Raw genomic sequence first — 14,208 nt, 5'->3', positions numbered from 1 at the left:
TGTGTCTCTTTAAGTGGAGAAATACATATTGAAGAGAGTTCCCAGACCCTTATAATATCTGGGATATTTATGACTTAGCCATAATTATTAAAAAGGTAGGCTATCCGAAAGATGGTAATATTCTCTATGAGTTTTCTTTCTTTGAGGGAAAGCTAGTTCAATTCTTTGGACCCAAAATAAGTGTCTGTAAGAGTTTGTCTGGTTTGGACTTAATTAAAAGAGATTCTTGGAGCTGTATTCCTGATTTGGTTTAGTCCCTATAAGGGGTTAAAGTCATAAATCAATTCAATGTAACTGCTGGAATGTTAGCAACCCTGATTACAGACCAGTTAAAAGCTATAGCTAGGGAGATACAAGTGAACCTGCCCAGCAAGGTGAAATGAACTGAGGTCCTTAAAGTGCTGGGTGAGCACCTAGGACACAGTCCCATTCTGGATCAGGTAGATGAGGAATTAACTCCTCAAACTGACCTATCTCGCATAACCAGAATGGAACTGGAAAAATTCAGGATGCAACTGGAGTTTCAGGAGTGAGAAAGAGAGAGAGAAAAGGTTTTCCAGCTGAAAACAAATTGGAAATGGAGCTGAAGGCTCAAGCAGAGATGGATGCAGGATAGATGTAGGCTGCCAGGGAAAATCTCTCTTTACCTGGTAACTGCCCAAATCTCCCTAACCCAGAATTGGGCTTTGAGGCTCTTAAGTATGTCAAGTTTGTTCCAAAATTTGAAGAGGTGAGGTGGAATTTTTTTTGCCACTTTTGAGAAGGTAGCGGGACAGCTACAACAGCCACAAGAAATGTGGACCCTCATGATTCAGGATCAGTTAACAGAGAAGGCTCAAGAGGTCTATTCTACGCTGACCCCTGAAATGTCCGCTAATTACGAGCAGATCAAAGCTGCCATCCTTAGTGCTTATTTTATTATTTTATTATTTAGAGATACAGCACTGAAACAGGCCCTTCGGCCCACCGAGTCTGTGCCGACCAAGAACCACCCATTTATACTAACCTTACAGTAATCCCATATTCCCTACCACTTACCTACGAGTTGGTTCCAGAGGCATATCACCAGCAATTCAGGAATGCTGGAAAGAAACCTGTGCAGAGCTATCTGGAATTCGAAAGGCGAAAGCAAATTGCTTTCAACTGATGGTTCTGATCTGTAAAAGTACAACGCACCTATGATGAATTACATGAGCTAATATTGCTGGAGGAATTTAAAAATTGCCTACCCCCAACCTGAGAATGCACTTAGAGGAGCAGAGAGTCCACACAGCTAGAGAGGTGGCAGTCGCTGCCGATAGCTATGACCATTCACATAGGCCTGGCAACACAGGCAGACCCTTTCAAAGCCATCCCCCAAATCAATGATAAGAGGGGAGAGTGGGATAGAAAGGGAGCCACACCCGGAAAGGGGAGAACAAATGAGGGTGCGAAGACTCTACCCCAAGCCCACAAAGAGAATCCCCAGAGACCAGTGTGCTCCCACTGCAACAAAGTGGGTCACTCCAGGCTCGAATGTTGGAGGCTATAAGGAAAGCCAGTGGGTCGAATAGGTCTCTGCAAGGGTGGTCCCAAGGAGGATACCCCAGTAAAGAGCATAGCAGGACAGGCAGAGGCCCTCACTGTAGAACCTAGACACTCTGAGGGTATTACCCTATGCTTTGCTGGACCGGACAAAATCCCCAAGAGTTACCAGAGTTCTGTCCTCGCAGGAACCATGTCCCCCTACCCTTCCCAGGAGGTGAACAAGTCCATTGTACTGCTCAGGGACACAGGGGCCACTCAGTCCTTAATGTTAGAAAACAGCCTAAGCCTTCCCCCCCAAAACATCCTTGAAAGCCAAGGCCCTGATCACTGGAGTGGGGGAGGTTACCTGTCTGTCCGCCTCCATCGGGTCCACTTATAGTGTGATCTAGTCTCAGGCCCCGTAACTGTAGGAATTGTTCCAGAGTTACCGGTGGCAGGGATAGACTTCCTACTGGGGAATGACTTGGCTGGCAGCAAGACAATAGCAACCTCTATAACCAGCCCAGCGAAACCAGAAAAACTGAAAAACTAGAGGAGGAAATACCAGGGATCTTTCCCGATTGCGTGGTGACTTGGTTCCAAGCCAGACAGGCCAGATTACTTAAGAGGGAATCAGTGCCCCAGCTGGATGAGCCAGAGGCTGGGTTAGCTGAAATCTTCTTCAAGGACCTGTCCAAGGGGAGGAGGTGTTCAGCCAAGCCTCTCTAATTAACGCCCAGCAGGCAGATCCTGAAATAAAGCGTACAGCAGACTGTTTGCTCTGAGGCAAATGCCACTCCGATCCCTGAGTGTTACTATGTGCGAGATGGGGTAGTAATGCAAAAGTGGAGACCTACCAGGAGGCCTGTGGAGGAGTAGTGGACAGTGCTCCACTAGATTGTAGTGCCCCCAGAATACCGATAAGAGGTTTTAAGGATAGCCCATGCTATCCTGATGGTGGGTCATGTGGGTACTCAGAAAACTTTAGCCTGAATAAGCAAGCACTTTTTCTGGCCTTGCCTCCGGTCCAACGTGACTGAATATTGCAAAACCTATCTTGCTTGCCAGGTTTCAGGCAAACCCCAGGCCACAAATAAACCAGCCCCCCTCAAACCCATCCTGGTATTCAGCGAACCCTTTGACCGAATATTGATAGACTGTGTGGGCCACTACCCAAAACCAAGACTGGCTATCAATACCTCCTCACCATAATGGACTTAGCCACCCAATTCCCCGAAGCCATACCCCTCAAGAAAATTACAGCCAAGGCCGTGATCGAAGGACGAACCCAGTTCTTCACCCGGTATGGGCTGCCAAAGGAGATCCAATCAGACCAGACATCTAACTTCATGTCCCGCGTGTTACAGGAGGTTGTACATGGCTTAGGAATCATCCAGTTGAAGTCCTTGACATATCACCCTCAGTCCCAGGGTGCTTGAGAGGTATCACCAGACCCTGAAAACCATGATTAGGATCTACTGCTCTAAGTATCCCCATGACTGGGACAAAGGTTTAGGGTTGCAGCTGTTTGCCACCAGGGACTCCCCAAATGAGTCCACGGGCTTCAGCTCTTTTGAATTCATTTATGGGCATGAGGTGCAAGTCCCCTGAAGCTCCTGAAAGAGAAATTCCTGGAACACCAGAAGGACACCTCCATGTGGGAGTATGTTTCCACCTTCCCGGAATGTCTCTTCAATGCCTGCATGGTGGCCAAAGAGCATTTAAGAACCTCTCAGCAGGTCATGAAACAACAAGCAGGCAGGCATGCCCAGGACTGGACCTTTCAATCAGGAGACCAGGTCCTAGTGCTCCTAGCCCTACCTACTGACCCTTTCCAAGACACAGTCAGTGGCCCCTATCAAGTGGTCAAACGGTTAACACAGTTAATTACCTAATCCACAGGAGGAAGAAGCGTTGGTTATGCCACATTCACATGCTTAAGAAATATTACAGCTGAGAGCCCAGTCAACAGGAGGGTGTTTGCCAGAGGGTGGAAAAATCTGAGGGCAGCCAGGAGGAGTCAGTTGAGGAGGAGGAGACCCTGGTTGAACACCCCAGCTACTAGATTGGCAAACACGGAAGTCCTGAAAGACTTGACCACCCAGCTAACAAACCTAACCCAAAAGCAGCAGGAAGTCGTGGCCATGCGGCTGGGAAAATTTAAGGAAATCTGTAAAGATCAACCAGGGCGTACCACCCTAACAATTTATGACGTGGATGTGGGAGACACACCACTGATGAAACAAAACCCCTACCGACTGAGCCCCGACAAGCTAACACAGGTTAAGCAGGAAATCTAGTACATGCTGGTTAATTATATAATTGAGCCTAGCCAAAGTAATTGGAGCACCCCTATTGTACTGGTCCCGAAGACAGATAGATCCATATGATTCTGCATTGATTGCTGAAAGTTTGTCCCAAACTTTAGCACCCTAGCCACCCCACTAACCGATGCACTGAAAAGAAAAAGCAAAGGTGATATGGACAGAGGCGTGCCGGGAGGTGTTTACAAAACTAAAAGCCATCCTAGTAAATGAGCCCGTATTAGCTGCCCCAGACTTCAGCAAACCTTTCAGTGTGAATGAGAGAATGAATGAATGCCTCTTTACTTCTTTCTTTCCTTTTACTGAAAAACGTGTTAAGAAAAAAAAGTAGAATTCATTTTTTTTCTCTGAGGAGTAAAGGTGTCAAGAATGGATGAAAACCAATTGTAAATTATAGTATTTTTGCGCACTTGGATATTATTGTCAGCTACCATGTTTAAGTTGATTTACTTCTGTGTTCAACTTGTTTAAAATGGAGGGAGGAGATCACATCACCAACAAGAGATGGGACAGCTACTCGAAGGGGTCCGATCACATGATCTAGAAGCCACCCTTTTTAGGTTGTCTAGTTTTGAAACAGTTGCTGTTAGAGAACAGCTCATACAGAAAATCAACTGCCTTGAAGCTGCATCTCACTATCTTCGGCGCCTGTCTGATAGAAGAAGGAAAGAAACCATAGTTTGCAAAGCAGCAAGAAAATCTCTCTGCTCTCTGCCAGTTTCTTTCTTGTCGAAAAGGATGAAATCATAAACTAAGCTGCCTCAGCTTATCTCTGAAAGTGCCTAAGAAGAAAGTTTAAGAGAAGAGATTTCCTACAACTCCTACTTCACTCAGCATTTCCAGTCGGTTAATTCCAGCTTTAGATTTTATATTAGTTAAAAAAATGGACTTTAGTTTCAACTGGGACAGCCATCACTTTGTAATTAAGCTATTTTCTACTTGGTAAATGTCCTTTCCCTTTTGATGCCTTTACCTTTCCTTGTATGTTTGTGAACATGCGTTGCGAAGTTAACCCCCTCCCAAGTTTAAGAGTGTGTGTTAATAAACCCTATTTCTTTGTTTTAACTTTAACAACAATGTTGTTGAGGTCCTTTAAAAGTCAGAGTTCACAAACTGTGGGAGCGGAGAAAAACGCCATCCTTTTTTTAAAAAAGGGAAAAATTTAAATCACAATCTGCTTATGGACAGATTGTTGAAAATATAGAGAAATTTCTTTTCAAAATTAACTACCTGTTCGTAACAAAGGTCACAGACCTGAAACGTTAACCGTGCTTCTCTCTCCACAAATGCTGCCTGACCTGCTGAGTATTTCCAGCACTTTCTATTTTTACCCCAAGTACTATTGTTGAGAGGGAGAATGGTAGAAATGCATCTGCAACTCAGCCAGGTATTGACATACGCGCTACACACGCCACAATAGCAGAGAAGATGAAGGAGTCCAACTCAATCGCAAGTCAGGGGGTTCAGGGAATTGCGAGAATAGAGAGGGAGAGTGAGGCTGTGTCCATGCAGCTAAAAGCAAGGCTCTCAAATGAGTCCATATTGTCCATGACCATGGCTGTGCAGTCTTTGGATGCCAATTTGTCTGCTGTCTTAATCAGGATGGCAGATAGCTAACCTGTCGCTTAACAACGTGTCACTGATCTTTACAAAACAGGTCTCCAGGAATGATGTGGTGCTGGACCAGGAGGAGCATGATGGCGAAAGGGAACGTGGAAGTGGAATCTCCCCTCAAAGTGCTCCCACTTATCACACATTTGCCCCACTCCTACCCCAAGTCAGGATTTGACATCTGCCTTGCCTCTCGTAGGCTGAGTCTGCCCCTGCACAAGTGCAGGTGGAGCAGTCTTTGTCGAGATCTTCAGGGGCTCCAAAACCCAAAGAGCCTAGGCCAAAAGCAGTTCAGCAGTCAGGGCCGGGATCTGAGCAGCCTGCCTCGACCAGTGCTGAAACCTCACAGGATGCACCACATTAGGAAGCATTCGGAAGTGTAAGTTGAGTAAATTGTAATTCACTAACGGTATGCACATGACAAGAAAATTGAGGGCAGTGGTCATTTTCACAGGCAAAGCGTGGCACCAGGTCCAGCAGGGAGGTAATCTTTATGTAGGAGGTTCTTGATGTCTGTCACCACCTGACATGACAACCTCAGCCTGCAAAGCACTGCTCTTCTGAGAGGTCAAGAAAGTAGAACCTCTGGCTGTAAACCCTGTGATGTGGGTAGTGCCTCCTGTGACTTCAATCGCTCTCCTGTTTAACCCCCTCTAGCGCAACCCCCTTCTGTGCTCCTCTCTCCTGTGCACCTCCTTCCTGTGGACCTGCTAATCCCACAGCAGCATGTTATCACTGCTGTGGATGGTGATAGCTTTTCTCTTCTGATGTGCTGTCAGATACCTCTCATCCTGATCTTGTCAATTGAAAATCCTCAAAGGTTGAAAAAAACTGTATCCACATGCACTCACTGCCAAACATTTGCCAGAGGCAACTGTAGTAAGTGAGCTTTTATTCAGATGGAGCAATGAGAAGTTTAATTACTCACTTGAAATGCTGCTCAAATTCACCTCTGTTTCCCTGGCCAGTTTCCCGAGCCCCAGATAACCAGTACTGCTCAAGTAAAATCTGAAGTCAAGTTAAAAGCAACATTAAAGGAGCTCATTAACATCGCTAAGGACATTAATTGAGCCAATAAGTACCCACTCACATACATTAAATCCCTGACTTTGGCGGGTACTCTTCTCATTGGAGTGCAAAGGTATCTCTGGGCACATTGGAGCTCCACTCTAAAAATAACAAATTTTCACCCCCGCATCTGCTCTCAACACAACCCTCCTAAAGGGTTAAAATTCCCCCAATTGTGTCAATTCAGCATTTACTTGAGGGCTGATTTATGCCCATTTTTACATTTAGGCGTATTCTGATTAGATTGGCATGGAATTTCAGTGTATCCTGTGGTCAGGAGGGTAAATGCGGGAACAAGCCCAGTTTTGGGTGGACAGACATCTTAGAGGACTTTGAATACGAAAAACCTGTGGTGAACACAGCACATATGGAAAGAGGGGAGAAAGTGTGAGTTTAGGATGCCGTAACGGAAGCAAATTGGAAGGTTTTTGAAATCAGGAAGGGAGATGGAAAGGTGGACAGAATTGGGTATTCCAGCATCCCATGTAAAGCATGAAGGAAAATGGTTGAAATTATTGGTCAACTTGGTTTTTACCATAAGCAAACTTTAATCTTTAAAGGGGAACACAAGTAGAAAAATAAATTCTTACTCACCTGATATTCATCCCAGCCAGTGAGGAAGATGTGATAACTCAGAAAGTGACTCGTTCCTTTCTCCATCATCTGTACTTCCAGGGAATTCAAGAGATCAGCAAACCACTCAAAAGAATGGGTGTCCCGGCAGATCCAATAGAAATAAACCTTTATATGCAAAAGAAAATGTGTTTTAAATTTCGCCATTCTGGAAGATCTACTAAAGAGAGAGAAATTAAAATGGGAATGGAACAAAATATAGTAAGCCAATATTTTTTCATAAATTTTGGCAATTAAAGGAAACAAAGAAGCTAACTGAAATTGTTTAATAGACATGAGAAAAAGCGGCCATTGCGATTTTTTAAACTTAATTTGTCTTCTCTATTTTGCCATTTTTTTCTTTCTCTAGGTCCGGTCCCCAAGCCATGCATCATTTCCTATTCAAAAGATAGAGTAGATGCACTAAGTTTCCCTTCATTGATTTATGTATCTAAACCATTCTTCTTTTTATTAATTCATGGGATGTGGGCATCACTGGCTAGGCCAGCATTTATTTCCCATCTCTAATTACCCTTGAGAAGGTGGTGGTGAACTGCCTTCTTGAACCACTGCAGTCCATGTGAGGTAGGGACACCCACAGTGCTGTTAGGAAGGGAGTTCCAGGATTTTGACCCAGCTACAGTGCAGGAATGGCGATATAGTTCCAAGTCAGGATGGTGTGTGACTTGGAGGGGAACTTGCAGGTGGTGGTGTTCCCATGCATTTGCTGCCCTTGTCCTTCTAGTTGGTAGAGGTCGTGGGTTTGGAAGGTGCTGTCTAAGGAGCCTTCGTGCGTTGGTGTTGTGCATCTTGCAGATGGTACACACTGCTGCCACTGTGCTTTGGTGGTGGAGGGAGTGAATGTTTGTGAATGGTGTGACAATCAAGTGGGCTGCTTTGTCCTGGATGGTGTCAAGCTTTTGAGTGTTGTTGGAGTTGCAGGCTAGTGGAGAGTATTCCATCACACTCCTGACTTGTGCCTTGTAGATGATGGACAGGCTTTGGGGAGTCAGAAGGTGAGTTACTCGCTGCAGGATTCCTAGCCTCTGACCTGCTCTTGTAGCCATGGTATTTATATGGCTATTCCAGTTCAGTTTCTGGTCAATGGTAAACCCTAGAATGTTCCTCATGTAGTAGTACCTAGTAACACTGCTTCATATTTTACAATTGGTGAAGCTCACACAAGGACACTCACTGTGCTTGCAAAATATTCCTCTGTGCACTATGTTTACACAAAAAATTAACCCATTTAGTTTTTTTTATTTGTTCATAGGATATGGGCGTCAGTGTTAAGGCCAGCATTTATTGCCCATCCCTACTTTTGCTTGAGAAGGTGGTGGTGAGCCACATTTTTGAACTCCTGCAGTCTGTGTGTAGAAGATACTCTTACAGTGCTGTTCAGTAGAGAGTTCCAGGATTTTGACCCAGTGACGACGAAGGAATAGTGATATATTTCTAAGTCAGGATGATGTGTAATTTGGAGGAGAAGTTGGAAGTGGTGGTGTTCCCACGTACCTGCTTCCCTTGTCCTTCTTAGTGATCAAGGTCGCGGGTGTGGAAGGTGCTGTTGAAGAAGCCTTGTCAAGTTACTGCAATGCATCTTGTAGATAGTATATACTGTAGCCATTGTGCACTGGTGATGGATGGAGTATGAAACAAGTTGGCTACTTTGTCCTGGATGGTGTCCAGCTAATTGAGTATTATTGGAGCTGCACGATTCCAGGCAAATGGAGAATATTCTATCATATTCCTGACTTGTGCCTTGTAGATGATGGAAAGATTTTGGTGAGGCATGAGGTGAGTCACTTGCTGCAGAATACCCAACCTCTGACCTGCTTTGCATCCACAGTATTTATATGACTGGTCTAGTTAAGCTTCTGTCAATGGTGACCACCAGGATGTTGATGGTAGGGGAGTTGGTGATGGTAATGCCGTTGAATGTCAAGGGGAAGTGGTTAGATGGTCACTGCCTGGTACTTATATGGCATGACTATTACTTGTCACTTATACGTATAAGCCTGAATGTTGTCAAGGTCTTGCTATATGCAGACATGGACTACTTCATTACCTGCTGTGAACTGAATACTGTACAATCATCATCAAACGTCCTCACTTCTGACCTTATGATGGAGGGAAAATCATTGATGAAGCAGCTGAGGGTGGTTCGGCCTAGGACACTACTTTGAGAAACACCAGCATCGATGTCCTGGGATTGAGATGATTGGCTTCCAACAGCCACAAGCATCTTCCTTTGTGCTAGGTATGTCTCCAGCCAGTGGAGATTTCCTCCTGATTCCCACTGACTTCAATTTTGCTAGGGCTGCTTGATACCACACTCGGTCAAATGCTGCCTTGATGTCAAGGGCAGTCACTCTCACCTCATTGAGCATTCAGCTCATTCTTCTCTGTTTGGATGAAGACTGTAATGAGGTCTGGGGCTGAGTGCTCCTGATGGTATCCGAACTGAGCATCTGTGAGCATGTTACTGGTGAGTAAGTGCCACTTGGCAGCACTATTGATGATACCTTCCATCACTTTGTTGATGATTGAGAGTAGACTGATGGGACAGTAATTGGTTGGATTAGATTTGTCCTGCTTTTTGTACAGGGGACATATGTGGGCAATTTTCCATTATGTAGGGTAGATGCCTGTGTTGTAGCAGTAGTAGACCAACTTGGCTAGCGGTGCAGCTACTTCTGGCGCACAAGTCTTTAGCACTACAGCCAAGATGTTGTTCAGCCTTTGCTGTACTCAGCATTTTCTTGATATCATGTGGAGTGAATCAAAATGGCTGAAGACTGGCTTATGTGATGGTGAGGACTGGGGAAGAAGGCTCAGATGGATCATCTATTCAGAACTTCTGGTTGAAATTTACTGTCTGACTAAAAATAGCACAGGAGGAATATAGTATGAGCACATTAAGCATTTAAATGTATTGAGCATTACTAATCGGAACGTATATCCCATGTGTAATATATTATCTGTATAACTTGTGACTGATAGCTACTCAGTTCACTTATGTGAGCAGTGTTCAGTCAGTTTCTTATCACGAGGACTTGTGTTAATATCCTTTGTCTGCTTTCTGGATAAAACAATATGAGCACTGAAATAACTTACCCTTTCTACTTTCATTGTCATTGTTGGTTGACTATATTTATACCAAATGGATTTCAATACAGAGGCAAAGGGGGTCACTCCAATTCCTGCAGCAATCAACACACTAACTTCATAATAGAACACATCTATACAGGCGGTTCCAAATGGGCCATCAACTGCAACTCTGTAACACACAAAAAAATATGCACAGTGGCTTGAAGAGTGCAGATACATAAGTACATAATGTACCCATTGCTAACAGCCTCACTTTTCAGTTACTTTAAACAGCCTGACGTTTATAGGATATATCATGAAGTATTCCTAAAAATTTTGGGTAATGCATTATTATATTAAATGAACTGTTTTTAATAAAGGCAGACTTGATATTCCAACATAGAATAATTCTGAACCTCAGTCTTTCTTTTAGCCTAACCATATTGAAATATTATTGTATACTCAGCACAGATTAGCAATCAAATCAGGGATTTCCTGGTAAGCCTTAGTGCTACACTAGGCAGCAGGGAAGCTGAGGGACAGTGTTTAAATGGTTTATTTATCAGGGATCAACAGGTAACATGTGCCACATCTTCGAGTCATATAAAGCCTTGCTGTTCTGGAGCACAAATTGGAGTATTGGGCACAGAGATAAGCCATCCAATGCATGATATGGCTAATTTTCCAGCAATTAAAATATTAAAATGAATCACTGGAAAATTGGGACCACCGTGAATTGGGCATGCTGCACTCAATTCTCTGATGCCTGTTCCCATTGAGCAAGACTCCGCCAAAGATCTCATGCCTTGCAAATCAATCCTATAATATGAGGCTAACAGACTTGAGAATTGAATACATGAAGTCACAGTATGATGTTATTATACCAGCAGATAAATACCTTGATTGGTATGGAACGTCCCTTCTTCCTGCATGAAAATTATATTTCTTAAAACAAGCAATCTGCTGTCTTTCTGATATACTAAATCAAAGGCAGTGAGATTAAATGGGCAGCACAGTGGTGCAGTGGCTAGCACCGCAGCCTCACAGCTCCAGTGACCTGGGTTTGGTTCTGGGTACTGCTTGTGCAGTGTTTGCAAGTTCACCCTGTGACTGTGTGGGTTTCCTCTGGGTGCTCTGATTTCCTCCCATGTGCCAAAGACTTGTGGTTTGATAGGTAAATTGGCATTGTAAAAATTGCCCCTAGTGTAGATAGGTGGTAGGAGAATTGAGGGAAGGTGGGGATGTGAGACGGAACTAAATGGGATTAATGTAGGATTAGGATAAATGGTTGGTTGGTGGTCAGCATGGACTTGGTGGGCTGAAGGGCCTGTTTCGGTGCTGTATCTGTCTATGACTCTAAATGAACAGTCCTACATAAAAATTTGCAAATGTTGCTATATATGATGTACTTGCTATATGTTTCACTTCTTTGACCTTATTTGTCCTACATTTATCCTGTAACAGTTAAGTTAACATTCTGGTTATGCTAAGAGGGCTGAAGTTAGCTACAGGGCACGTTTGATCTACTTCTTAGATCTCCAAAGTTGTACTGAAATTTAAAGTGCTGTTAAATTCCCCAATACTCAGTTGGCACAAATATTTGTCCAGTGTGGAACTGACTATGCAAGTTTGATCCCCATTTGATGCTCAATTAGCTGATACACCAAGGGTGAAAATAATTAAACAATGGTTTGCACAATATCACTTTCTGATTTCATATGAATTATCTTTTTTGCTGACATAATAGAAAACCAATGTAAAACCATACAGATCAGGAGGTAAAAGCAAATTACCGCAAATGCTGGAAATCTGAAATAAAAACAAGAAATGCTGGAAATACTCAGCAGGTCTGGCAGCATCTGTGGAGAGAGAAGCAAAGTTAACATTTCAGGTCAGTGATCCTTCATCAGAACTGACAAATATTAGAAATGTATAAGGTTTTAAGCAAGTAAAGCAGGGGGTGGGGCAAGAGATAACAAAAGAGGTGTTGATAGGACACGGTCACAGAGAATAACTGACCAGAAGGTCATGGAACGAAGGCAAACGGTATGTTAATGGTGTGATGAAAGACAAAGCATTAGTACAGAGAGGGTGTGAATTGACTGTAAAGCACATAGCACTCCAAGCACAAACATCAAAGAAACAGAAACAGTGGGTAGGCACAGTAGAAACAAACTAAACAAACTGAAAAACCTAAAATAAAATAACCAAATAAAAAAGAAAAAAAGAAAAAATAACTAAACATAAAAAGGTGGGGGGGGGGGGGGGGGCGGCATCATGCTCTGAAATTATTGAACTCAATGTTCAGTCCGTCAGGCTGTATCAGGAGGTCTTTGGTTCGATTCCTGTTCTGGGTTGAGATTGTCCCTCGAGAGGGGAAAATCAGTCAGAGCTGCTGCTACAAATGGAGTCAGCACATCTGGATAAGGAAGGAGGTAAATCAGCTAGCATTCCCACTCTTGACCTTGTTACGAAAGTGCCTCTGTGTTTTGTTAAATATATTTATTTGAGGATTCATTTTTGAAAGATTGAAGAAATGTTAAACTTTGGGGTTTTCAAAGGGGGTCATGTAAAGGCCACTTGACTTTGGAAAACAATCCCTGGAAATGTTTTTTAAAAGGGCACTGAGAGGTCTTGTGAGGAAAACAAGCCTTTCTGGGAAACCACCTGACTTCCAGCAACAACAACAACAAGCCTTTTCGGGAAACCATCTAACTTCCAGCTCAATAAACAACAGAGAACTTTGACACCTGGAGAAGTTATTTACAAAGAAGTGACAGGTCAAGATTGATGGCGGTTTCACTTTTGAATTGTTTTGAGTTGAGGTTGAACTGTATAAAAAGGGGAGAGAACTTCTAAAGAGAGAATTCTCAAGGAATGAGAGAAGACCACACCCCAGCTGAGCTTTCCAGCACCTCTCTAAAAGACCCGAGAAGTCCACTGTGTCAACTTGCCTTGTCTCCTGTCTTTGAAGAATGGCCTGGTAAATTAATTCTCAATGCTGTCTAAAAAGAACTGTTCTAAAAGATCCCAGTGACCCATCTATGTGTACTCGGAGGATAGGCTGTATGCCAGTTTTGGAACACAACGTATTTCATCTGCTGTTTCTTCAAGAATGAGCAAGTATTCAGCCCAAGTGTTTTTTTTTGTCTGTAACAGATCTCTAAAAACAAAAATCCCTTTTTTCCCCAGTTAAGCAGCGGTGTGTGTGTGTGTGTGTATGTGAGGAGCTAAGGTTAAAAGGGAACTTTAATATTTCAATCTGTGTGTTTATTCTTTGCTTCATTACTGGTTAAGACTTGTTTTTAAAATAAACTGATAATTTTGTTGTTTATTAAAGGTTGGTATGTTTTATTCTGGGATAAAAATAGAGTCAATGATTGACCATATTGGTAAGTGGGAACTTGTTTAAATATATGTTGTGACCATGGAGAAGTGGCACTAGAAGAAACAGTGCACTCTTCCCACCTCGGTCGTAACAATCCCCAGCTGATGATTTGTACATGAAAGTGTGCATGCATGAAAATTAAATGAAGGCCCTTGGTGATGCGCTAATTGTTTAAATAGCCTGGTAACACTTACTCGGCAGGATTTTATGGGCCTCCCAAGGCAAGAGGGCACAGTGTATCACAACAGATGTGGCTGAGGACAATTGATGATAGTTTCATGGCACCATTACAGAGACTAGCCTGCACTTCCAGATTTTCTTTTAAATTAATTGAATTTTTATTAATTAATTGAATTTAAATTACACCAGCTGCTGTGGTGGGTACATGTGGGACCAGGGCATTGTTTGAGCCTCTAGATTACCAGTTCAGTGACATTACCACTACACCACTGTCACAGTGACCGGAATTTTACGCTGGGCAGACGGGAGCCAGACTCCGACGTAAATGTCAGTGCCGAGCCCTCTTCCGCCCAGCCTAGGGATCCGTCCATATTTTACGGATCCCTAGGCTTTAATTGGTCCGAGGCTGGACTTCCACCCACTTGAGGG

The 14,208-nt window shown here is 43.4% G+C and overlaps 1 protein-coding gene across 1 annotated transcript in view; it reads right to left on the bottom strand.

Annotated features, from left to right (window-relative positions):
• The window catches only part of LOC137376786 (NADPH oxidase 3-like), a 113,581-nt gene that overhangs the window by 42,468 nt on the left and 56,905 nt on the right, over positions 1-14,208 (bottom strand). Inside the window, exons 10-11 of the mRNA XM_068045795.1 lie at positions 10,239-10,401; positions 7,104-7,250 (exon numbers count right to left, since the gene is read on the bottom strand). Of these exons, the coding sequence (XP_067901896.1) occupies positions 7,104-7,250; positions 10,239-10,401 (310 nt within the window). The remainder of the gene's footprint in view (positions 1-7,103; positions 7,251-10,238; positions 10,402-14,208) is intronic.

Source organism: Heterodontus francisci, chromosome 13 (assembly GCF_036365525.1).
Source record: "Heterodontus francisci isolate sHetFra1 chromosome 13, sHetFra1.hap1, whole genome shotgun sequence".
In the NCBI taxonomy this organism is placed as follows: domain Eukaryota; kingdom Metazoa; phylum Chordata; class Chondrichthyes; order Heterodontiformes; family Heterodontidae; genus Heterodontus; species Heterodontus francisci.
Note: the sequence above shows the minus strand (reverse complement) of the source record. Positions and strands in the feature narration are given on the sequence as shown.